Here is a 25,680-nt window from a genome sequence, read left to right as displayed (position 1 = left end):
GGTGGAAGCAAATGTTTGTTAAGTGTCTTAGAATAAGCTGTCAATCTTCATAACATTATTGTGTTTTTTTGTTTTTATCTTGAATTAAGATGATTATCCGGACTCTGCAGGTGAATGTAGCTCAAAATAACTTTTTCCTTTTTTACTACAAATTAGACTAATAACGCGTGCTTAGATTTGAGTTCTTGCAGTGTAGATGAAATCTGATCTCATCCATGTCTGCAAAACGAACCCCCCCACCACCACCACCCCCCTACATTGAAAATAGGCCGTTCCATCTCTGAAGCTTCTCCTCTCTTTGATAGTGCAGCGTTATGAGTTTTGATCAAGAGGCTCTAGGCATGGGCTGGAGTTAGGATTGTATCTGGCAGGGCTTGTGTGACTGTCTTCCATGTTGCAGTTCAGAGTGTTTTCGCCTCATTACAGAAAGTAATAATGCAGCGAAGTCAAAGAGCGAGAGAGCGGGTGGAAGGAAAACAAGGCGGATTTTTTTTATTGGATTAATTAGACGTCTTGTACGGACCACCTGCAACAGGAACAAAACACAAGCCAGGAAGAAAACTCATATCTGCTTCAGTTCTACCTAACCAAAGCAACAACTCTGACGACAGAGACTTCAACACGGAGCTAATTGATCTTTGAAATGACAAACAAGCTGTGAAAATACACTTATAGCTTTTTAAATGGATTTAAATGCCCCAGCTACTTATCACTGCGTTCTTTAGCATTCATTTCTCAGTTGGTGCAACATATGGTACCCACGTTGTCCCTTTGAGATCATTTTTTTCGCGGCTGGCCCCCTTTCCCTCATCTCATTAATGATCTGCTGCAAATATGATGGAAATCAGCACATTGTGAATAAAGATTGATTTGTTTAATGCTATGAATTTGTTCATTAGGACTTAATGGGGTATTGCTTTGTGATTAGTCGATGGCTTTTGTGTCGATACGCGTCACAATAACAAAGTAAAGTTCAACTAATGGCTTTTCGATTCTTGACTTTGTCCCCATCTTGTCTTAAACGTCAGAGAAAAGTTGGATGGCAAAACTCAGGCGGTGATGATACATTTAAGGACTATATATTCACAAACTGTTTCCTCTAATTTGAATATATAATAGTTAGACTTTGGTGACTCTGACTCTGCCACTCTTATACTTAAATTATGTATGTGATTACAATTATAGTGACACATATAAATCCTTTTTTGCATTTATGATGCGTGCTGCTTTTGATAAGAAAGAAATGAACTGAGCACATTCAAATGCTGACTGAAATATACTTCCATTGTGTTACAGATACCACTTATAATTAAGCTGAGGCTTGAAGAGGAAAAAAGAAAAAGAGCAGAGAAGAAAAATGCATTTGGAGTGAAATCAGTTTGTGTGTGTTTGTGTGTGTGTGTGTGTGTGTGTGTGTGTGTGTGTGTGTGTGTGTGTGTGTGTATGTGTGTGTGTGTGTGTGTGTGTGTGTGTGCAGGATATTTGGTGTGTTTACGGGTGCACGTGGTGCTATGCTGAATATTAAACCACAAACTATAAAGACAACAAGTGAACAGTCGTGAGAAAATGCTAAAGGAAGTCTTTGTGGTTTTAGAGGTATCAGAGGAGCCAATAGTTTTAATGAGGCAGCATTGCTGCACATGCCAGGAAGTGATAAGGTTATACAGGTTAGAGTAACGGCAGACAGATACTGTACCAGTGTACAGCTACGGAGTGCATGTGATGTTAAATATCAGAGTCAAGCTATACAGCCATGGCAGAGACATTGAGACGTAGTAGGGGCAGATTAACACCAAATCTCTCCTTAATACAACCGGTAAGATTAACAAACTTGAGCCTTAATCGACTAAAAGCATCAATCTGTAACTTCTATCTTTCTTGTTTTCCTCTGTACTGTTCTGAGACTGTTTGATTTGTGGCACCAGACATTAGCGGTTAAGATCAAGTCAAAATACAAAGCTGCGTTTGTATGATTTCTGTGGGCAGCCATTTGTTAGTGCTGGTTGAGTTGCAGCGCACTCCTCGTGTCTTTTAGAGGGCATGTGCATATTGAATTGTTGTCTGTAGTCGAATTGTGTTCGGGTGCATGTCTTTGCCTGTGTGTGTGTATGCGTTCCTTCTTGTACACCAGCCTCAAATTCCCCCTGCATGTGTGTGTTGATATGAGCAGAGGGGGGATGTCACATAAGAAATGTCCTTTTTAATCAGGGGAAAAAATATAAAATGACTCGGGAGCAAGGCAAGCATATTAATGTGCCTCATTTGCATACGCTCGTCAGCCAGGATACGTTTATAAAAAAACACAAACTGGATTCGTCAGTTCATTTCACATTATTCCATTGTCTATCTGCCTTTGTTATATGTTAAAGATAAAGGCAGAAATCAAATTGAAGAAAAGGGCAAGCTGCTATCTCCCCAAATGAGCAACAGCTCATCAGCCGAGTTTAAATCACAGATTTCTATTCCAAAAGGCAGCCGCCTCTGTAAAAGGGCCCATTCAAATAAGGTCTTTTCCGATATAAGCACGGCTGCTGATGGAAGCTGGGGGTGTCACATCAATACATTTGAAGCCCTAACACATTTAAAGCAGTCTAACAAAGTTTTATCTTCTCCAGAAATTCTCACCAAGTATTTTTCCTCATGATAGATATTTACATAAACAGTATAATATGCTATTTTTCATGCAAGTGTAATTCATGATTTGGCTAGTATCATGCCTTAACTCACGTGATTCAAGTCACATAACAACCTGTCATAAGATCTGTCGGTTTTGACAGTCTGCAGACCTTATAGTGCTTATTATATATGTGAGGAATTCTGTACAACTGGTTCATAGACTTCTGCAAATAAGAAGAGTTCAAGCAGGCGGCCCACTAGTGTCACATTCCTTTAAACATAAAGAGGAAGCTGGTCAAAGTGCCTAATTCATCTCCAGGAGATAAGAATCCACCATCGACAGTGTGTTGGAGGGGCCAGTGGCTAAAAGAACAGACACCCCTTATGTCTACTAACCTCCTACTCATGGGCGAGAGAGGGGGAAAAAAGAGAAACAATTCAAATTAATTCACATGAATGAGCCAAGCACAGTCTATCGTCCTCCTTATACTGTAGAAAGATACTGTAGGTGGAGAGAGAGAGAGAAACAGAATCTGGTAGAATTCTTAGTTGTCCTTCATGGTTGTAAATTGTGTACTGAACATGTGGGCACATATTTAATAAGGGAGTGGCTGTGTAACTGAAAGATTGGGCTCTTAATCTTTTCTAAAATGGTCCCACTTTCTCTTAAAAGAGAACCCACCTCATGCCTCTGCTTTGCACTGGCTCTCCATGAAAGGATTTTTTTTTTTTGATGATTAAAATCATACGTTATAAAACAGTGACCAGGCACCAGGCAGCATACTAATCAGCTTAATGAGACATTATACAATATTTTGTTGACCAAAGCAGAACGGTGGTTATTGTTTCTGAGGGTGTGACCCCTGCCAGCAGCCAGAGGAAGTGTGCAGATAGATGTTTATACCTCTCCATCTGGAGAGCAGATGGATCTGCATTAAAAAAACAATGTTATTATTGTAATTATTTTGTGTTTAATTCACTGATATTACACATATGAACACTTTAAGTAACAGTGCAATATGCTCGGTTTAAGAAAAAAATATGTTAAAGCAACACAGGGTGACAAATCGTTATTTTTTTCATAGCGTAGTAAAAAACAAACCCAACAAAGTATCCTGCTACCGGTCAATTCCCCTCAGACTACACAGTTCATAACTATGCTTCTACACCTGGGGTGCGGACCCCCCTTGGGTAGGGGGGGGCCAAACCTGGACTTGGACATGTATTGTTTCTCGTCTTCTAGTTTACTCAAAGCTGTTTTTCCACTCTACATGTCACATTCACCCATTCACTCCACATTCACACGCTGATGGCAGAAGCTGCTACATAAAGTGCCCATCAGTATTAACTACCGAGAAATTCACAAACCACTCACAAAATAGGATTTGCCGCTCACCAATTCAGGTTTCAGTGTCACTCAGGATTGGCAAATTGAGCAATTGGGGTTCCAATGTCTTGAGGACACTTTGATATGTGGCTGCAGGAGTTGGGGATCAGATCCCCGGACTTCCAGTTTAGAGACGACCATCTCTACCACTTAACCACAACCTAAAGATCTAAAGGAGGGCACGAGGTTCTGTCTCTTCTGAGGTCTTCAAATTAGATTTGCACATATTAACTAAAGTAATGATAATGCACTTGCTGGGTAGTTAATTCAAAGGTCTGATAAAAGTCTGAAAATAATGCACGCAAAAATATCAAACTACTTACCGCCACACTTGTAATTCAAGATATAATGAAGACAATCAAAATGCAAGTTGATTTTTTTGACAATCTCTTTTCCTGTGGCTCTTGGGTGAGCTCGGCTCATTTTGGATACGAATGGGGGGGGGCTCAAAGAATAAAAAGTTCAATAACAACTGGTTTACATGAATGTATCTTTGGCTGCATTGGGGACATTTTCAACACAGCCAACTGTTGTTTCTCCATCCTAGAAACTGTAAAAGAGTAAAGGTAGAGAGGAGACAGACAGAGAGAGAATTTGGGGAATTAGAAAGACGCAGAGGAAGAGCAAAGTGATTCACATCAAATGTAGAGCAGCTCTTTAATGGAATTTTGTGCCAAGACAAGTGTCGTGGCAACCAGATAAGAGTGCTGTGTTTACTGAAATAACCCCTTGGTTTTAAGTGCTATTGTTAATATCATAATTGTAGTATTGCAGTGGCTTCCCGACAATGGCGTTGCTCCGTTTCATTAAGGCGTGTAATTGGTGGAATTCTGATAGGATGGGCACAAGTAGCTTAATTATACACTGCTCACTGTGTTTACAGAGTAATTATTCCATCCAAAATGGTGTTACATTTTGAAAAAGTTCTAAGGAGTCACAGCGTTTCTCCAGGCCCTTGGTGCTGACAATTCACACAGTGCTCTGTTCATCAAAGACGATGCATTTTTTTCCCCTGTAATGAGTAACGTGGCAGGTGTTGTTTCCCTAAATGAAGTAACACATTAGCCTTGAATATGTGGTGTGATAATTATGTATTTTTAATCCGGACAGACTAATACAATTTGTTTGTGTCACGCTATTCAAACTAATATATTTCTGTCTTTTTTCTTCTTGCTTTCCAGGATGGAGGACTCAAGTTTGTGTCTCGGTGTGTCGTCAGCGGTGTCTGATGCCGACGCCCATCTGAGCAGTGCAGTTTTAAATGGCCGCTACCCCATCAGTCAAAAGCTTCACCAGCTCACCGCCCAGCTAGGACACGCCTTCCCTGATCTACACCGCCCACAACAGATCCCTGAAGAGAAAGCAGCCACGCCTTTAGACGAGAAGACCCACCACGCAGCCCTGGCCAGTCAACCCATCAGCAGTCAGATGGCCCTGCTGGCCAATCAGCTTAACCGAGACATTGATGCAGGGGCACTGAGTGGGTTGAATGGGCGAGTTGATCTGCAGCAGTTCCTCAATGGCCAGAATTTGGGCATCATGTCCCAGATGAATGATATTGAAGACGACGCTCGCAAGAATAGGAAGTATCCCTGTCCATTGTGTGGCAAGCGCTTCCGTTTTAACAGCATCCTGTCGCTGCACATGCGCACACACACAGGAGAGAAGCCCTTCAAATGCCCCTACTGTGACCACCGAGCAGCTCAAAAGGGCAACTTGAAGATCCACCTCCGAACCCACAAGCTGGGCAATCTTGGTAAGGGGCGCGGCCGTGTCAGAGAGGAGAACAGGCTGTTGCATGAGCTGGAGGAGAGGGCCATCCTAAGGGATAAGCAGATGAGAGGGAGCAGCAGTATCCTCCAGACAGCTCAAACTCCCCATTTGAGCCTTACCAGCAGCACCAACACCCATCAGCAGCAACTAGGCTCTGCCTGTGGCCTCCTTCCCCCCTCTGGCCTTATCACCCCAGACCCAATAGCCCAGCCTTCTACTTCACCTAAGCCGGCTGGCACCCAGGATGAACTGTCCCTTAACCCTGCTACAGGTTTTCGCTGCACCTTTTGCAAAGGGAAGTTCAAGAAGCGCGAGGAACTGGACCGCCACATCCGCATACTCCACAAGCCCTACAAATGTACTCTGTGTGAATTTGCTGCCTCTCACGAAGAAGACCTGATAAGTCATGTGGAGAAGGCCCACATCACAGCGGAGTCCACACAGGGCCAAGGTGCGAGCGGTGGTGGTGGCGTGCAGAGCACCACTGAATTTCGCTGTGAGGTGTGCGGCCAGGTGTTCAGTCAGGCTTGGTTCCTCAAGGGCCACATGCGCAAGCACAAGGACTCATTTGAACACTGCTGCCAAATCTGTGGCCGTCGATTCAAGGAACCCTGGTTCCTCAAGAACCATATGAAGGTGCATCTCAACAAGCTTGCCATCAAGAGCAAGCCGCCCCAGCCCAGTGAGCAGGAAATAGCTGCTGTCAACAGCATGAGCAATCTGGCTCAAGAAGCTCATGCCAACCTTTATTCACGCTACATCTCCTGTCTTCAGGGTGGCTTCCTTTCACCGGAGAAACAAGGCCTGAGTGAGCAGCATCAAATGTTGGCCAAGGCAGGCATAGCTATGAAGGAAAAGGAAATGCTTGGAAAGCTTCTGGGGCCAATGGCAGGAGGTATGGGCCATGGTCTGGGTGAAAATGAAAAGCGCTCACTCCTGGGCTGTCTCAACCTCGTGCCACCGCTCAAGTCAAGCTGCATGGAGCGCCTTCAGGCAGCTGCAAAAGTGGCTGAGATGGACTCCCTCAACAGCTACCAAGCATGGCAGATAATGGCCCGTGGCATGGCCATGGACAGGGCTTTCATGCCGAAGGAGCAGCAGCAGCAGCAGCAGCATCAGCACCAGCACCATATAGCCCCAGGGCAGGAAGATGAGATTGGTGGTGCAGGGGCCTTGGCTTCCTTCTCAAAGGAAAAGCAAGAATACTCCTTGATTGCTTCAAATGATAACTCCAAGCAGAAGCAGATATCGGAGGCCTTGCATGGATCCAAGGCAGCTGGTGGAGCCATGTTGTCCATGAAGGAGGACGGAAGAGGCTTTGACAGTCACCGTGACTTAATGTCTCACCATGGTAGTGCAGAGGCTCCTGGAGCCATGGCTGGCCTGGGAAGCCCAAACATTGACTTCAGCCTCTCCAGCCTCTCTGGCCTGAAGGAGAAGCCTTCAGAGTGTCCCGACTGCGGCCGGGTCTTCAGAACCTACCATCAGATGGTTGTCCACTCCCGCGTCCACGGCAAAGACAGGCGAAGCATCGAGGAAGCGCTCCAGCAACAAGGTCTGGAGGAGCGCCGCGGATCGGCCAGCGACCCTGAGTCCCAGTCCATTAGTCGCTCCACCACTCCCGGTTCATCCAATGTGACGGAAGAGAGCGGCGCTGGAGGAGGACACTCCCAGACAGGAAGCGTTCAGGATGACAGCCCACATCCCTCCTCACCATCATCAGGTAAGGAAATGAATTAGAGATAAATAAATAGCTGTTGTAATACTTTAGTCTGTCTTTAAATTTGAGGATACAAAATTGTTACCTCAAATCCTTGACAAAAAATGATCTTGTCAATGTCATCCTTTGGTTATTGAAGGTGACTTTCCCATCCATGGCGGGTACTACATTGGAAATACTATCCCAACCTAACTTTCCGACAACCTAACAACGGGCAAAGTTGAGGCTGCCCCTAAGCCTCCTGACAAACTGCTGCAATGCCCCCACCCATCATTCTGATCAGCCACACCACTTACTATGAACAACAAAAAAGATGATTTCAAAATAAATTTGACCCTGTACAGTGTGTGCGTACAGGTTGCCACTTGGTTCAGATAAACAGAGGGTTTTGCTTTAATATGATTCACAAAGACAAAGATCAACACACCTATTGACTACTTACCAATACACAAGCACACTAAGACGCAAGTGAATTTGCTTTTAATTGAAGTATATACAGTACTTTATGCATCACATATACTCATGTGCCAGTATCTCAGTCACTGGTTCTTATCATGGCGGTTCTAGGCAGGGGCCAACAGGGGCCAGTACCCTTGTAACACTGAGCTTGGTCCCCCCTGTGGCCGCCCCTCCAAAATGAAGAACCCCCCTAGTATTTGACTCAACAACCGGACTAGTAGCCTATTAAATACTGTTACTGAAACAAATAGAAATCACGGTATTTTATGATGTGCGCTATTATTTGGCATAATATGTATTTTTTTTTTTTGAAGCGATCATCTTTGTCTATTTTTCACCTGGGTTTAATGTTCCCCTCTGACTAAACAACTGGCCCCAGTTTGGCCCCCTCAGTAAAAGTAGTCTAGAACCGCCACTGGTTTTTATTCTGGACATATTAGCAACTGCCCCTTGACTTTGCTGTGTTGTTGTTGCCATTCAAATTAAGCCAAAAAGAAGACTCCAGAGAACACAATCCAGAAAGAGACCTGCTTCTCCATTACATTCACATGTGCGGGTTAGCAGTCTAGATCCCTGTGGAACATGAGTAAAGACTGGGAGCGTAGGGACACACTCGTTTTAACCACAGCGATTAATAAATGTCTTTAATAAACACGTTAGAGACAACTATCCCCCCCTCCCTCCTCTCCGCACAGCAAACACAGGCAGGCCGGGGCTAGATAAGTGTATGTTTAGTGGGATTAAGGGAGGCTCGTTGCTAATGATTACAGAAGTTTTTAAAGGTAACTTTCGCTTGCTCCTCAGGGCACTATGCTGGCGTTAAGAAGCGCGCGCAGTAATTAGGTCACGACTATGCGATAATCAGTCGGTTTAAGCTAAACAAGACACTAATTAAAGATATACATATAAAGCAGGTCAAAAAAAAATGGTGAACTTCATTTGCAGAAGCGAGGATGTGCTTTTAAGTCTTTTGAGAAAATAAATAAATAAATAAAAATATAAATCACAGTGGCTTAGCTTAAGGGCTGTAAGCAACTTAATTCCACCAGTGGAGACGAAATTGTTTATTTATTCACAGAGGCATGAAGTCCTTATCATGCCCGTGTAGTGTGATGAGTTTGAACATGGGACAGGCTATGTTTATTTTAATCTAAGAAATAATAACAGACAACCCCCCACCCCAATTAGGAATTAATGAAAATGAGAGTGAGATAAAAACCTATTTTCTTTATAGAGACTATTAAACATAACACTTTCTCAACAGGGTGGGGGTGTAGCCGATGTAATTATCTTCTGAATTTTAATGCTGCAAGTTTCTCTCTCTCTACCCCCCCCCTCTTCTTTCTCTCTCCCCCTTCCATCTCTCTCTGTCTCTCTGTCTCTCTCTCTCTCTCTTTTGACTCAAGCACTTTGAATCTGATGGGTTCAGCTTGTGGCGTTTCAACAACTTCAGAAGTACGGTATTAACATCCAGTGTTTTGTGTACAGAAAAAAAAGGAAGGGGGGTGGGGGGGATGTAAGGGGGGAGAAGAAAAGCAAATTAAAATAATAATTGACAAATAAAAACCAATAGTATTTACCACCAAATGCTAACAAAGCACAAAGAAATGCATTGGATTTAGTTGAGTGGTTAAATCTTGCCCTCCAGGCACTATCTGTGGGAAAGGAGGGTAGGATTAAAGACAAAACATATAAATACAAAATGAATAAAAAATAGTGTATCGTCTAGTTTACACGAGAAAAAAAAATCGCCCGCTGGTTTTCAAGAGGCCTTAATTTTGCCCTTCATGCTGTTTTTGTCTAACCATTTGTTTATATGTGCACTTTCTGTGCTGTAGTGTGTCTGCTCCTTATCTGCGTGATCAGTCAGAGGGTACACTTATCTTAGGTTCGCACTATTAAGTCAGTCTGTCTCAACCGTAAGGCAGGCTAAACTTAAACAGAGTCAAAGTCAATTGTTGACAATGAAAGACAAATATGAGAAACTTAAAGAGACTCGAAGACATTCTTTACCAAAAGCTGTTTTTTGGAAGACATATTTGACGTGCACATTTTTAATATGCTATTTCCTGTTGTTGTTTTTTTTTAAAATCAGAATTTAGCAGAACTTGTCTTTCTTCACGACTTACACAATGTGATTCACATTTGGAGCTCAGGGACTCTCAAATTAGAAACTTTGATGTGTGAGAAAAAATGTGTCTGAGTCTCATGTGGAGAAAGGTGTCAAGCTTCATCTCTGCATGCATGTTTTGTTGTGTATGTGTGTATCTCTATGCGTGCCTTTCTGTATGTATGTGGGGAATATATGCTTTCACGGTAGGCGTGCATATCACTCTCTTCTGTTTAAAGCAGGATGTGGCTACTTTACCATTGTCTTTATCTTAATATCTCAGGCTTAAAAAGAGAAGGCTTGTAATTCTCTCTGAGTGTTTATGTGTTGCACCTGCAAATGTGTGGCTGTGTACGTGTGAGCCTCTGCCCTGCCACCTACCCACAGCAATTTTGAGTTAAACTTGAATTATAGTAATCAAAAATAACATCTCAACTGTGAAAGAAGGTCAGCTTTTTTCCGCTTTTGTCTTTGAGACGGCGCTTGTTTAAAAGCAACGAGTAAAACGGCAGAAGTGAGGAAGAGAAAGAGGAGAAAAACAAAGGCCGCTGTCAGACTTGTCCTTTAAACACCTTTCTTATTACAATATGGCTCAGCGGCTAACCTTGAACATGAAATTATATTTCTTTGTAACAAAGAGGTAATTACTTTTATGCCCATCACTGACTTTTTTGTTTGGTTATCCTTGGACTGACTTCATATCAGTGTAATTGTTTGCTGCTTTGAAGGCCTGAGAAGTTGTGTTGAAACAAACAGCGCAGAAGAAATGTTAGCGATGTTCAACATGAGGTATAGACCTGACATGAACGCAGGCATCACATCTGAAGGTGCCCGCTGCTTTAGAGAGCGTGGCCTGTTTCGTGCCAGCTCTTACATGCAAATAACCCACCATTGAAAATCCTCAATTTGCACGATAGGGTTCTCCCCATTCTGCTGCCACAGTGCAGACAAAATGCAGCTGAATGTGTAAAAAATAGGCTTTTTATGCGTGCATGTAAGGCCTAGAGCTGCACAAGTCATCCTTACATGTACCTCCTCAACCTTCCCCTAAAACCTCACTCCCACCTCTTGGCTCCTGGCTGTAAAAATACTCTATACACACTCCCTCTGGCTCTCTCTTTTCCTTTCTCTCTCTCCAGAGAATCCCCCATGTCTACAATTTTTAAGAGGAACAGCGTTTTAACATGGTGGGGATTAGCCTGCATATCCCTGGTCTTTACCGCGGCTCAAACAAGCAGGCAAAATGCTCGCTCCATACAAATTGAAATTGGATTTGCCAACTTGACGCCTTAGGTTATAAAGCGCGGATATTCATCTAATTGCAACGATACCATGGGGGCGTAATTACACATGCGGACAAACTGTTACGGTGTAATTACTGTGTCATTAACAGGAATAAAGTAAGGTGGAACAAGATCCAGACAACTATGAATATGCATGATGACAAGCCCAATATAGTAAAGCTAATATTAGTCAATGAGTCATCAAAAATGTTAGCCTAACAGAGACCACTTTTTGTACTTTTTTTTATTGACACAAACAGCTATTTATTATGGTACAAATAAACTTAACATGGGAGAAGATCAGCTGATGCCAGAGTACTAAACTGAAATTTGCAAATAAGATACAAATATCTTAAGATACATAAATTAAAATCCATTCCATTTAAAAACTTCTTGGTCATCTAGAGTCGACTATTTGGTGCAGGTCCATCAGTCATCTTCATCGTACTATTCTGAAGGTTGTAAGAGAATTGAATAAAAGTGTAATTATATAATGGAGCATACTCTCGGGTCAGACATACATTGCTGCGACTTTCCATCAAAGGCATTCACTGTTGTCAGAGCAGGCTGAGGGGTTAAGCCATTCGAACTCTCATCTATGTATGTGACCACAGTGAACTCTAAAATACTAAAGGTGTTAAAACCATAATTTGACACAGACACCTACTGCAAGACAAAGCTACAACATTTATCCTCATAAGACCGGATTGAGGGTTTTCAGAGAATTGAGTATGAATGTAATTGTAAGCTGTATTCAAAGCAAACTTTTACATGATGTTTTACTTACATGACTTAGACCACTGGTTCCCAACCTGGGGTCCAGAAATATAGATGAAGCTGAGGCGCGCAAACAGTAATACTATAATGTGCCCACTTCAGCCGTGTATGCAAATGTTTGCATAACTATTTTCATACATAAAATCAAAATGGTTGAGATACTTCACAACCTGTACTGTGTATGCCAATAAAGAAATGAACTGTTCAGACCAAAACCTTGTCCTTTAACAAGGCTGTAGGCGTATTTATTTCTGCTGTTAAAAGGGCATTACATTAGCCTCAAGTGGTCACCCAGGTAACTGCACTTTTTTAAACACTTTTTTTAATGTTTTAACACTGGAGGATGCCACTTGGTTAAAACTGATATTGATAATGTTACTACAGCAATGTGTTCTTCTCGGGTCCTTGTTGTGCCTCAGGTCAGTTGCCTTTTCAAAGTACTTTAAAGAAACATTTATTTCAGTTAGCTGCAATATCCTGGAGAAGCCAAGTCTGCTGTGAATGCATCAGATGGGGAAGTCAAAGAAAAGTATTATTTGACAGTCCAGTCAAATTTGCAGTTGCGCTTTGAGTTATTTGTTCGGTTTTGAAGGGAGGCTTTGCAATGCACACAGTGAGATCAACTCATTAAACTTGTCTGGGCCAGCAGCCAGTTTATTGGCTAAAAAATAAGAAAATAGATAAATCAGGAAAAACAAATGAAACGTCCTATTCCTGTTACAAACAGGGTGTTCAGCATCACCTTTGTTTCAAAGGTGGTTAAATTAAAAAAGATATATATCTCTGTAAAATGAAATAAAAAACACTTAGTGTCTCTGTATGTGTTACTAATGCTTGATTACAAACCAGGCAAAGCAGGCAGCTGTTCTGATCATGAAGGTCCATAAGTTTGATATCAAATTTAAATTCATTTTACCAATATAACATTAAGGTCAAGGGAGGTCAACATAATGTTTATATGGTACATGTTCCTGGACTTGCCTGGGTCTATTCAAATCAACTCAAAGTAAACCCTACAAAATCATTCCAGACTAACACTGGGGTGTTCGGGTTTTGACAAAATGGTTTAATGGAAATACAGCGGCAGGTTTCAAAAGGGATATTTAGAGCTCTCCCTGCTGACTGGCTGCAGTATAGTTCATAAACCCATAAACCCCGCCTCCTCCATGTAAACAGATGGAACATGTATCAAACTTTAAAGTCAAACCTGAATTCTGTCATGCTTCTTATAACGCTGATTTATGCCCAAGTGTTCATTTTTTTGAGTTTTGTTTAATGACACATGCAGATGTAACGTCATCATCGACAGCTCCGTTAAAATAAACGGCGCTCCTATCAGCGTTCTTAGCTTGATTATCAGCGTAAAGGAGGAATAAGGAGAGAAAACATGACGAAAATTAACAAAACTGTCATTCCACTTTCCACAACTGTGAATGTCTGCTCCAAACCAACACAAGAATCTGTCCTGCTATGGACTGTACCGACTTGAGTGATTTTTGACGTTTTATTGGTCATTTGAAATGCATGCTTTCGGTTTGTGGAAGGGGCGTGGCGTCAATTCTGTGTTTCCACCAGCCAGCTCCTTATACGGGCTTATGTCGCAGGAGTCCTTTTGGCTTCACTTTAGTACAATGGATGACGATGAAGATGCAGTGTCCATATTTATATACAGTCATTAAGCTGAACACTTAAATTAGCACATTGACATTGTAGAGAATAAACTCACAAACCAGGGTCAAAGTCAGCGCATGTTTCTCACACTAAAAAGCCTGAATACACACCTCCTGACCGGTTAAATGGGAAATGGACTTGAGCTTGTAAAGCGCTTTTCTAGTCTTCTGACTACTTAAAGAGCAGTATGCTACAATGCTCCTCCGTCACCTCTCTCTGCAGCCAATACTTTGAAATGAGGCCAGTCCTCTGCGAGCGTGTGTGCCATAATATACGAGGGTAAAGCTGTGTGCATTAAAAAATAATGAATTATGTCTCTAATTTTTTCCCGTTTCTCCCGTCTGCATAAATTACTTTTCTTTGTAATTGACATCCGTTCCTCTTCTACTTCCCCCCTCTCGCACCATTCTTCTTTTCTCTATAATCAGAGAACTCAGCAGTTACAAAACCTGAGCTTTCTACCCCCCACTCATTTGTAGGAGTCTGGCCTGTCATATCTGTATTTTTTATGTGTCACCAAACTTAAATAGACAGTCATTGTGTTACAGGCACATTCATTCCCCAAGCTGTATTTTTGTACAGTAGGTCAGGACTCTGGTGTCTGGTAAATGATAAAAGTTCTATTCAAACGCACTAATTGTCAGTGTGCCGCGCTGATTGACATGTCTCGGATAAATGCAGACTTAGTATTTTTGTACACGCTTGCACAATATAAAAGGCCAATTTATTTCTCTGTTCTTCTTTCTCTTATTTCTTGCACAGTTCATTTGATTTCTCTCTTCTTCTCTCGCTCTCTCCCTCTCTCTCCTCGCCCCGTCTCTCAGACTCAATTTGTAAATATTACCCATGGTGGGAATTAGCCCAGGCTTTTTAAGACATTTTAAAATTCCAATTTTATTCCGACGAGTGTGTTTGATCGAGGGAAGGACTGTGAGCCTCCGTTTGCTCCTCAGTATTCCTGGGTGGCTATCAGTGGCTAGCCTTGTCCTTATGAAACATTTATCAGCCTGTTTTATGTCTTAATGATCACGTTAGGATTCCCCGCTTGGTTATGAAGCCGCGACAGAGTGAGAGAAAAAAAAAAGGACTGTTGAGAGAGTGAAGGAGAGGCGATGAGAAAATGACACGAGCAATCCAGGAGGGAGAGACAGGAGTGGAGGGAAAGAAAGGGAGAGATGACAGGGCATCACATTCCTCAGTAAACAGCGTTGCATTATGCCATCCACTCTTTTCAACTCCAAATCTTTGCCAAAACATAGCTTACCTTTCTCCTGGAACAAGCTTCCCTGGCTCATACGCACACACACACACACACACACACCTCCCTCCTCTTCTGTCTCTCCCCCCCATTCCTTTTTATGTTTTTATAATTAAAACATAATATTTATCTTTCCATAACAGAAGGCTGCCTTCTTACTCCGTCAGGTAGACTGTTTGCATATTAATATTCTTAATACATCAACAAGCTATCTTCTCCAGTGTCACTGCAAAAAAAAGTGAGCAAGAATAGAGAAAGAGAAGGTGACTCACAGATACTACCGTTTTTGAAATGTTGGGGCGAAACTTAACTTGATTGAGCATGCGGCAGAAGAAGAGACTCCAAAGTAACAGGGAAAGGCTTCAAAAAAAAAGAAAGCGCAAGAGAAAGAAAGACATAAATCAACATCACAGTCACAACTTGTGCCTGTGTTGGATAGTGTTTACCCAGTCTCAACCTCAGGATGCACATAAAAATGCGCGAATCCAAGCTAAACAAACATTTGCTCCTCCTTCAGCCGAGAGAACAAAAGCTAAAGTCGACACTAAAAAGTTTCCCCCCTTCGTTTGATTGTTTATGTGTGTGCTTAACAGAAGGATGGAGGGATGGAGGGGAGGGCAAATGCTGAATGAGGGTGCACGCCAAGTTCCTTTTCTCTGTCCGGTGACAGCTGTCCGACTCCGTCAATGCTGAATTCCTGTGAAATGAGGCAGGGCTCTCGGTCAGGGAATGCAAATGGATGAGCACTGGATGGTGGGCGTCTGAGCTGAGCCGGGGCCGGGGTCTGCTGGATGGGGAAGGGGGGAGTGGAATGCGTGTTGGTGGTGGTGCTGGGTTTTTGTTTGAAGAAGTCAACTTGGGCATGGTTGGGGTTCCTCTTCTGTGTGTGAAAGAGCAGAAGAATACATTGACCTTTGCCTCATTAAAAATGGAGGGCCAGGCATGTGATACCACGACTGAGGAATCTCTTGCTTTTTTTTTCTTCTCTCTCTCATCCTCCCAACTTTTTTTTTTTTTTTTTTAGCCTCTCCCTCTTTCTCTTCTTCTCTATTTCTTCCCCCCTCGCTCTGTCACTCTCTAATTTTTGCCGCTCTCCCTCCTCCTCCTCCTCTCAATCTCCTCCTCTTAACCCCATTGACAGGTCCCATAAAAAGGCTTTTGTGTCAACATCAGGGTGCTGACATGAGAGCAGAAAGCGACATGAAAAATGTGATTTTTTTTCTTCTTAGTTGTAGCTATCTCCTCATCACCAACGAGAGAGAGAGAGAGGGGAGGGGAGAGGAGAGGGGGAAAGGGGAGAAGGGGAGGGAGACGTAAAAAAAATAGGGGTGGAAAAGTGAGGGAGGGATTAAATCCAGGGATTAAGATCTCTGAGCTTTCGTTTTTTTTTTCACCCTCTCCCCCTGCCACATTCCAATTGTTCTTAAAATATTTGGCAATGTCAATTAGTAAGTGAGCAGAGCTAGCTGATGAACACAATTTTCCAGGCGACTGAGCACCCTATTGTTGTGGAGCGAACAGCAGATTTCTGAGGTCATTATCATTCCCTGTTAGCCGTGCCCAGCTGCTCTCCTCTTGGCTCCAGCCAAACTCTGCTCTCCTCTCTCCTTTTTTTCTCCCCTCCTGCTCTTATACATCTCCTTTCCTCTTCTCTCCTTTCCTCTCCTCTCCTCTGCTCTTCTTTCCCTCCCACCCTCCTGAAGTGTGTTCACCAGTTCAGAGCTGGTTGATAGCAGGCAGCAACAGGGGGCCTTCAACAAGAGGAAGGATGGGAGGAGCTGGCTGTGGGGGGGAGAAGGGAGGAGAGAGTTAGATGGATGTATTGCAAGAGTGGGGGGGATACAGTAAAATAAAATGAGTGAGGGAACTAGGGGTTGAAGGAATAAAAACAGAGAAGGACATGGGGGTGAAAGGAGTGGAGCTTCTTGAATCAGGCGACTGAACACAAGAGGGAGCATGCAAAGAGGGAAAGAGGAAGGAGATTATCTGATATTGTAGTTTTAGACTTGAACATTGAAAAATGGGGCATGTGGAAGTGGAGAATAGACTTGGCATCACAGGGTTCATAGGAGAGGCTCTCTGGGCAATTCTTCCACTCTACTGACACTTTGCAGAACATGTTTTAAACCTACACACACAAAAAGGTGTGTGTGGGAAACCAGCTGCTTCAAGTATGAACAAATACAACAATGAGAAGGAAAAACTTCAAAGGCCTTTCTTACAATGGCTAAATCATTCAAAAAGTCAACATATTTAGACCATTGAGGACTTCATCAGGGCGTGCAAAGAAACATAATGGTGAGGCCAAACTTACAGTGAATCAACGACAGCCAATCGGTCGGCTTCATCTTCCTCACAGACCCACACAAAGGCAACAGTGATTTTGGGTGATATTTATTTTCAAGGTATTCATTGTTTCATTTACACATTTCCCATTTTACGATCTATTTTCATTGTTGTTCATATGGTGCTGATTACTTTCCAACTACCTTCACCTGTCCTGTCTTTTCTCATGTTCAAGCGACGGCCTCTCATTGGCTGTCGCTGATATGTAGGTGTGGCCTCACCACACCTATATGTCTGTTTGTAAGTATTTCCTTCCTCACTGTTACATTTGTCATGCTTGGTGTTTCTGCTTTCTTCCCTGTTTTCACCTAAAACATTTTTTTACATTTCATTTCATCTACATTTCATTTTCTTCCCCCCACACTGAACAACCTGTTTTTCCTCTATGAACAAAACATACTTGAGGTTTTTTTGGGTACCAGGTCACGTTGCGTTCTGGTGGTTTACTGTCTGCGACGTGTTTAGCATAAGTGCATGACACTTTGTCAGCAGGGCGGAGAAAAGTTGGAATTAATAATGTTAATGTGCTGCAAAAAATGTTCTTTCTTTCAAAAGAAAAGACGTTATTGTCTAGAGAGGCCCAATTAAAAACATCACACACACTCTGTACTTGAGGCTGTTATCAGAAACATATTGATATAGGACTGTAAGTGCATTGAACACGATGCAGTTTAGATCTAAGATTAAAAACTATTAAAAAAAAAAACACCTGCCTGCTGTTACTCTTTTATTAGTTTTCTTTCACAAAGCACAAAGATTTCAAGTATCTGCATCCAAACATCTGACGCATTCTTTCCTTTTTCTGTGTGTGTGTGAAAAGATGAAAGATCCTTTTTTTAGTCAAACTACAAAAAGGAAGAAAAAAAAGTGGAGGAAATCAAAAAATCCCTGACTTCTTCGCACTTGCCAGTTGTACATCTTAATGTGTTCCCAGAGGCTTTTTTTCACCCTCTTCCCCCCTCCTTCCTTCCTCCTCCTCTATTCTCCACCTTATTGCACCCCTAACACTACCACAAAAACCGCCATCCACCCATGGGTGCCCTCCCTCCTTTCATCCCTCACACGTCATCCGTTTGACAGCAGATTTACACATCTTGGAGAGCAGAAAATGCGAATTGTTTTTTTTTTTGTATTTTCATTGTTTGCTACAGTACGAGTGAAGCAAAAAAACCTGCGTTGCAAAGCCAGTAAACCTGCAGGGTGACACTTTGCTATATGTGCTGTAAGTTCCACCCTGTGGTTTTTTTTTCTTGTTTCAGATGTCCAACCTGTAGAAAGTTAAGTGTAAGTTAACACTGGTTGGTTGTGGGTGTCTGTGTTCCTCTTTAGTGTGTGTGTGTAAGAGAGAGAGAGAGAGAGAGAGAGAGAGAGAGAGAGAGAGAGAGGGGAGGAAAGACAGCGAGTGAGAGAAGTGAAAAAGGGTGAGCGGCATCAAAGCGTTGCTCTCAGCTGCAGCTGCCAAGCTTCCTCGTCCCCAGTTAGCAGCCATCCAGCTGTCAGGCTGCGCGAAGAGGAAGAGAGGGGGGAAATCTCTCACCAGCCATATGGTCCCCAGTTCTGTCGGAGACACTCCACGCTCCGTGGGCAAATGGCAAACTCATATATCTAATCAACACTCTTAATATCCAGACCTGAGACCAAAGATATTTTCAGAGTCGTGCCTTTCAACAGCACGGCAAAAGGCTAAAGAGTATATGGGATCTGTTCAATCCTTTTCAGAGTATGTATGAATGTAATAATCACTGCACACAGGTCAAACAGGTTACACTGCAGTGCAGGGAAAAGGCTTGTTGATCTAATATTACTCTTCAGGGATGACGATGCCATCATTCTTTCGTTTATGAAAAAAAAAAAGGCTAAATAATCTCCTGAAACAGCTGCTCGCTAGTTTGTGTAGCAACCAACCAGGAATGAATAGAACATTGTTTGGGAATACAGCTGTGAGTTAATACACATTTGAGTAAATGTGAATGTAGTATATGAGCGGGCAGAGCTGAACGGTCTCAAAACACTTTATAGTTCTTATAGGCCTTAATTACATTCATGCTTTTTCCTCTGGTCTCATTTGAAACATGTGGTTTTGTTAAGACTCGTCCAAAGATGCAGCAGTTCAGATGTTGCTTTGTGATGTATATTGACACGACCGACAAGAGTTGCACAAACTCTTTATATAACTTGAAGTTTCCATCCATAGTATCACAAGCTGAGCATTACCAGCACATAGTTAAAGGACATTATGGACAATAGTAATTAATGCCATCTTTTTCATGATAAATCAGGAATGTTTGGTCTTTTGAATAAATGAGGACCCTGATCATTAGACAACTTTTCCTGTGACAGATGTTGGGGTCATTGTTGCCCCTCTGATCCTCTTTTTACCATAATGCTAACCAGACACTGTCTGTCTTTTAGTCAGTCTTATGGGCTCGCCTACTTGGTACATTACGCTCTCTAACACCATCGTTCTCTGCTTGTATACATTTGTCTAATGACTTTTCTGTATTTAGAACCATTATCTTAAAAAGGGCATCCCGACTCGGCCTCAGTGGTCAATTAATTTGAACTACAGTACTACGCTCCGGACGAACGCCTCTTACTCCAGCTGACACTATAGTTGAGAGTGACTAGGGCCCTGGATAGCCTATAGCGGTTATGATGTGTGCCCCATGTACAGAGGCTATGGTCCTTGCTGCAGTGGCCATGGGTTCGAATCTGACCTCTGCCCTTTGCTGCGCATCATCAGCCCTCTCTTGCCAACAAACATTTCCTGTCTCTTTACAGTTTTCATACCCAATAAAGGCAAAAATAACAACAAAAAAAAATGTATTTAAAAAAAAGAGTCCAGACCCCAAAATTTTAAAACAATCCCTTTTTTTTTTTTTATTCTTATGTGGGCCCGTTGGCTCAGGCAGATATAAAGACATTAAGACTCGTAACATTCACCTCACTGGTGAATTATGAAACATATTCAACACAGTAATACGTGCCTTGGATTGACTTGAACCCCTTCTTTTAGACGAGCAGAAGCTGTTAGCTGTAACACAGCTAGCCCCAGAGAGCACGGGCTTGAATGTGGCTTTGTGTTGTATCTGTTAGCGGGATGCTACACCTGCTCGTCTAATCCTGGCAGGCCTCTGCCTCCAGTCTCTCCGGCTGCAGAGTTTACGGGCGCCTTATTGCACTGAATCACGGGGAGGTTTGTCGGCATTACAGCGACATCACTGTGTAAAGCTTGGGAAAAAAAACACCCCCCCCCCCCCTCCTGGTTGTGACTGAAGAGCGCACATCCCTTCCCCGGTTCAGCAAACAGCTATTAGCGTACGAAAGGAGCGCGTAGCCTGCAGTGGAGGTTGTGGATGTAGTAATTGGTATGTGTGGGAGAGAAAGATAGATAGAAACAAAGACAAGAGAAAAGTGGAGGAGGTAAGACAGCGTGAGAAGGAGAAGTGGAGAGAGATTTAAATCGAATAAAGAAGTATGGACGGGGGGCAGCCGGGGTAAGAGGGGAAGAAGGGGAGTTGCCCAAGTCCTACAAATCTTTGCTCAACCCAACAACCTGAAGCAGAGCCCATTAAAAGCAGGGCGAGCCGGCTGAGATAGCAGCTGAGATGGATACGGCGGCAGCAATGGTTTGGAGGGACAGTAACTTTAATGGCCCCACTGGGTTTTTAATGAGTGTTGTGCCCCAAACAAAACGAGCTAATTAGTGTTATCATCCATATATCAGACCCTACACACACACCCTTGTATTCTGAGACAGACGCGCACACACACACACACACACACACACTCAGCTGTACACACTCACAAAAAAAAAACATTTTTGAAGCTTGTATTTTCTCCACATATTTCACATTTCTTTTCTCGCACAGAGACTAAATTGAGTTTCCTCTTTTATCAAAAGTCGAAATTTAACCATTAAGGAGTCACTCCGTCCTTTTTTTCCACGATTGATTGTCTCAACCTATGCGGTTTCACTCTTTCACAGATCTATTTCATCCTATTTTCCTCTCGGAGAGATCCCCCCACTGTATTCCTCCTACACACAAAGCACACACCATCAAGCACCCCCCCCACCCCTGTAAGGGCCGTGCCCTGTTTGTGAGAGGACCGATTATGTCTACACTGGTTTAAAAGTAGGATAACAAAAGCCATGAACAGGCATTTGGAAAAAACAGGAAAAAAAAAAAAAGGGCTCAAGCCAATATCCCGGCATTTGGACACAAGCCGTTGTTACCTGCACATAAGCCGCGTGTTTGTCACGCCATCGCCTCTGGTTGACCACGCCGCCCCACCAGCCCCACACTTTATTTCTCTTGCACTAAGCCTATTATAAAATCAATAAACAATTGAGCTTTTTTTTTTCTCCCTGGTCCTTTTAAATCTTTTTCTCCTCTATATATCCTCTGAGATGAAGGGGAGGCATGCATGCAGCGGCAGTGTGGAGAGCTCATGCAGGGGGGGGGGAGAAAGAAGTGAAGGGAGAAAAGAGAAACTGAGCAAAGCTTAGAAACCTCAAATTCTTGAAGTCAAGTGAGTTTTTAACCAACTGATGTCCCTGTCGGAGTTATTATATAATCATTTTGTATTCATGCTTTGAGCTTTTAAGACCGGCTCCTGACCCTCAGATCTCTCACTTAAACACAGTCATGGGAAAGGGCACATATCTGATGCACATGAGAGCGTTTAATAAAGAAGCTTTGTGTACAAACAAGGAAATCATTTCCAGGCACGATTGAATATTTGTGAAGTGTGCACGCCATACTGTAACTCGGAAACGGAATTAAAAATTCATATTTGTATTTTGGACCGCACGCTTCAAGGTTGAGGTTCAACGTTTTTTCAACTGGAGTCTCATCAATTTCTGTCACATCGTTTTGCAGAACTTTTCAAGTTTGTTTGGATATCGAAAGGCTCATGAGAATGATTGAGGGATTTTTAATTGTCACATTTTCGAAATGTAATAACCCTTGAGTTGATAAAAATCAACAAACACCAAGTCTGACAGCTGATTTTCAAATTAGGCATCAAAAAATGTTGCGTTCACAGATTTTAATTCCCTCTGTCAGTTTAAACTCATATTTCAAACTCAGCGGTGGGGAGATGACAATACAAACTTCTTTTTATTCCACCAGTCAGAGAAGTTGGAAATTAGAATGTCTGCTACAAAGCTACATCCCCCCCCTCACCACCCTCTTCCTTCTTTCTTCCCCATTTCCAACTTCTCACTTTGTTTACTTCTGGAGACTTCTTGGAGCGCAGATACAGTAATTATCGATGATCAAAAAACGGCACAGGTTTTTCCGCTGATACTTTTGATGTATGCATGACATTGTTTGTTGCCACATCATCAGCAACACAGAAAGCAAGCAATTTGTGGGAATAAAGCTTTTTTTTCCCAAACATCCTTTGTAGACAGGAGGCAGTCTGTCTCACAGATTGTGACCAAAAGTGATGATCGTTACAACGGCTGTAGATGATGATATGTTGTCTTGGAAGTGCTTTATTAATGCAAGCAGGGGCGTGTCAACACTTCCTTTACTATGGTGGCTCAACTGGAACACTGACCTTTTGCAGGGGTGGCATAAAGTTATTGTAACGCAAGAGAATGGCAACAAATAATTATCTTAGCTTAGTTCTTGTCGGACTTAATAAATATGTTGAAAGTCACAATTTAAAGAACTTTGCATTGCGTGTCAGACTTCCAAAAATACAACCCGATTTCTGGGAGGGGGCCCATGCTAACCCCTGGCCACCCCTCAGGACACGCCCCTGAATATAAGATATTGAATCCTCAGCGTGTTCTCTAGCTGACAGGCGCCCGCTCATCCAGCATGCTGGCTGTATACAGTGGCTGGACTTTTGACTGCAACAGATTTCAGCAAGCTGTCGGTTGCATCATCTTGGACTTTATTCTTCAAGTGAGCGTCCATCTTGGCTGACCCTCCTTTCAACATGCCTGCTATTGGCTGACCCTTCTTCTTAACCGAGTCCTCATTGGCCAGCGACTCCGGTCCCCTTTCTTTTGAGCCAAGCCTTGATTGGATGACTCGAAAGATCTCTGGATGGTCTACATGAGCATAGATGTGGACCATCATGGTTCCCTTTCCCTGGTTGCCATTTGGTCCACAGAGACGGGCCCCCCACAAGACACCCAGTCGTGGATTCTGGACGAGCACTTGGCCGGCTCGGTGCTATTCCTTGGGTTTGTCCCCTAACGGAGACCCTGTGTGGGCCGCTGGTGGTGACTGTGCTTCAGGCAGCATGGTGTGGCCATGTGTGTCACATCCCCCCATGTCATCCCAACAGACGGAGGGCTGTATCATGGCTATCGTCCTGTCACACTTGGATGATGCCTCTTGCCTCAGACTTTGACAGTGACTTGCCATAGTGACAATTACCATCAGAACCAGCTTTCTTATCCACCTGGTTCAAAAGGTCCGTGTGCTTGAGATTGGCAGGCGGTTAATTCTGCCTTCCCACTGCTGTCAGTTATTCCACTGCTCCATTTATGTTTCCGCAGCTCCTCTTTTTTTAACAGTGCATGTTAAACATCCAGGCCTTTTCACATCAGTGCTGTTTTAAAGACCTACCTCAAAGTTCAATCCACACATAATAACAACAATGCTACATGTTCATTCTTACTTTTTTTCCCATTTACACCGATCTAATCTTAAGAGCCTCCTTTATTTTACTCACTGCTTCTTTTAGTCATCATTTACTCCCAATTTACTCAATAAAGGCCATAAAATGTATAAATACGGATTGATTCTTTACAGAAAGAGAAAAGAGATGTGGCCTAAACCATTAAATATAATTAATGCACTTTAGTTAAATATTCAAATATTAGTTACTGCTTAAAGCGTCTGTTAGGGGTTTTCAGCTGGTTATGAAACAGACTAAAATGAATACTGATTTAAGATAAAGGTTCAAAAGTCCTGCCGTGGGGTAGGTGTAAGACTTACTGATTACCTGCACACTGCAGGAGGAGCCCTTTTTTTCATTTTCACTACATTTGGTTTTCACAAAAACAGAACTTACACATGTTCAGACAAAATCTGCAAAGAGTTATGTCCTCAGGGGTCGCCACAATCAACACAAATGAAAGTTCCTCACATGGGCTGTAACAGGTCGTTAGCCTGTTGAAGCATATTACCTTTGTCTGTTGTTTTTTTTTAAGTTTTGGGTTTGGGCGAAAGGAAAGCAATTGTATTAACATGGAAAACAGGTGCTTAGCATATAGTCATAAAACATCTGTATGGGGGAGGCAGAGATGGAGAGAGAGATGGAGAGGGAGGACGCAAGAATAACTATCACCTGTAACCTGATGATTTTAAATCATTAACATATCCTATGTCCTACATCAGTGGTTCCCAACCTTTTTTCCTTGGAATTCCATCCAACCTCGAAGATGGAAATCCAACTTAGACACACAGTGGTCAGTAACTTGGTACTGCGGAACATGAATAGAGAGTGAACTGCTCTAAAAGTTCTGATTCATGCGTTGCAAATTGACTCGCTCGGTTCCCCGTTCACTTAAAATATGAACAGGATCAATGGACGGGAATCGTTTAAAGCCTTCAGGCACAACACTGTTTCACATCTTAATACCTCTGTACATGAAGCAGGCAGCTCCAGTCCCAGTTTGCGTGGCTTCTTGCTACCATGTCACACCTCCAGTCACCAAGAGAGCTCGAGAGAAAGAAAGCCACTATGTAAGCATTCATGGTCCCTCCCTTTACTCCCTGTGTTTTGCTCCTTCTTCCCCTTATTTCCACTGGGAGGAACACTGACCTCATTTGTGAGGACAATAACCCCCTTGACTTTGGGGATTAAGACATGAAACCTTTGTGGATTAATTAGGTTCAGAGCTGAATTCATTTTGTCGCCATGGAAGGCAAAGAGAGAACGAGGAAAGAGGAGGATATGGGCTGTGGGCTCCATTATAAATTTGCTGTTTGCCCAGATAGATATATTAAAAAAACAAATGTCGGGGGCTGATCACATTTAAATCCTCCAACATAATGGAACTGCATTCGTTCACTGGGCTAAGCATTACCCTGGGAAGTGGCAGTAGCACAAACTGTCAAATCACAGCAAGCATTATGGCGTCTTATACATCAGTGCTGACTTCAAACCACGGGGTTTTGCAAGTGTGGAGACAATGTTAGCCCCGCTGAGCTTAACTCTTTGGCAAGGTTACACATGCAAATATGGTTTGCCGGACTATCTTCAATCCGCAATAGGCTGGAGCCCGGATCTGTGCATTCACGCCTTCTA

The 25,680-nt window shown here is 42.8% G+C and overlaps 1 protein-coding gene across 5 annotated transcripts in view; it reads left to right on the top strand.

Annotated features, from left to right (window-relative positions):
• znf536 (zinc finger protein 536) overlaps positions 1-25,680 on the top strand; it is a 219,300-nt gene that overhangs the window by 110,025 nt on the left and 83,595 nt on the right. For 4 of the 5 annotated variants that reach the window (XM_065952508.1, XM_065952506.1, XM_065952507.1 and 1 more), the window contains one exon: positions 5,185-7,499. In XM_065952508.1, the coding sequence (XP_065808580.1) occupies positions 5,186-7,499 (2,314 nt within the window). In that variant the 5' untranslated portion in view covers position 5,185. Of the gene's footprint in view, positions 1-295; positions 1,817-5,184; positions 7,500-25,680 lie in introns of those variants that run through there. The other variant, XM_065952509.1, reaches the window with a different exon arrangement.

The sequence above is a fragment of the Labrus bergylta genome, chromosome 3 (assembly GCF_963930695.1).
Source record: "Labrus bergylta chromosome 3, fLabBer1.1, whole genome shotgun sequence".
In the NCBI taxonomy this organism is placed as follows: domain Eukaryota; kingdom Metazoa; phylum Chordata; class Actinopteri; order Labriformes; family Labridae; genus Labrus; species Labrus bergylta.
This window is presented reverse-complemented; position numbering and strand designations above follow the sequence as displayed.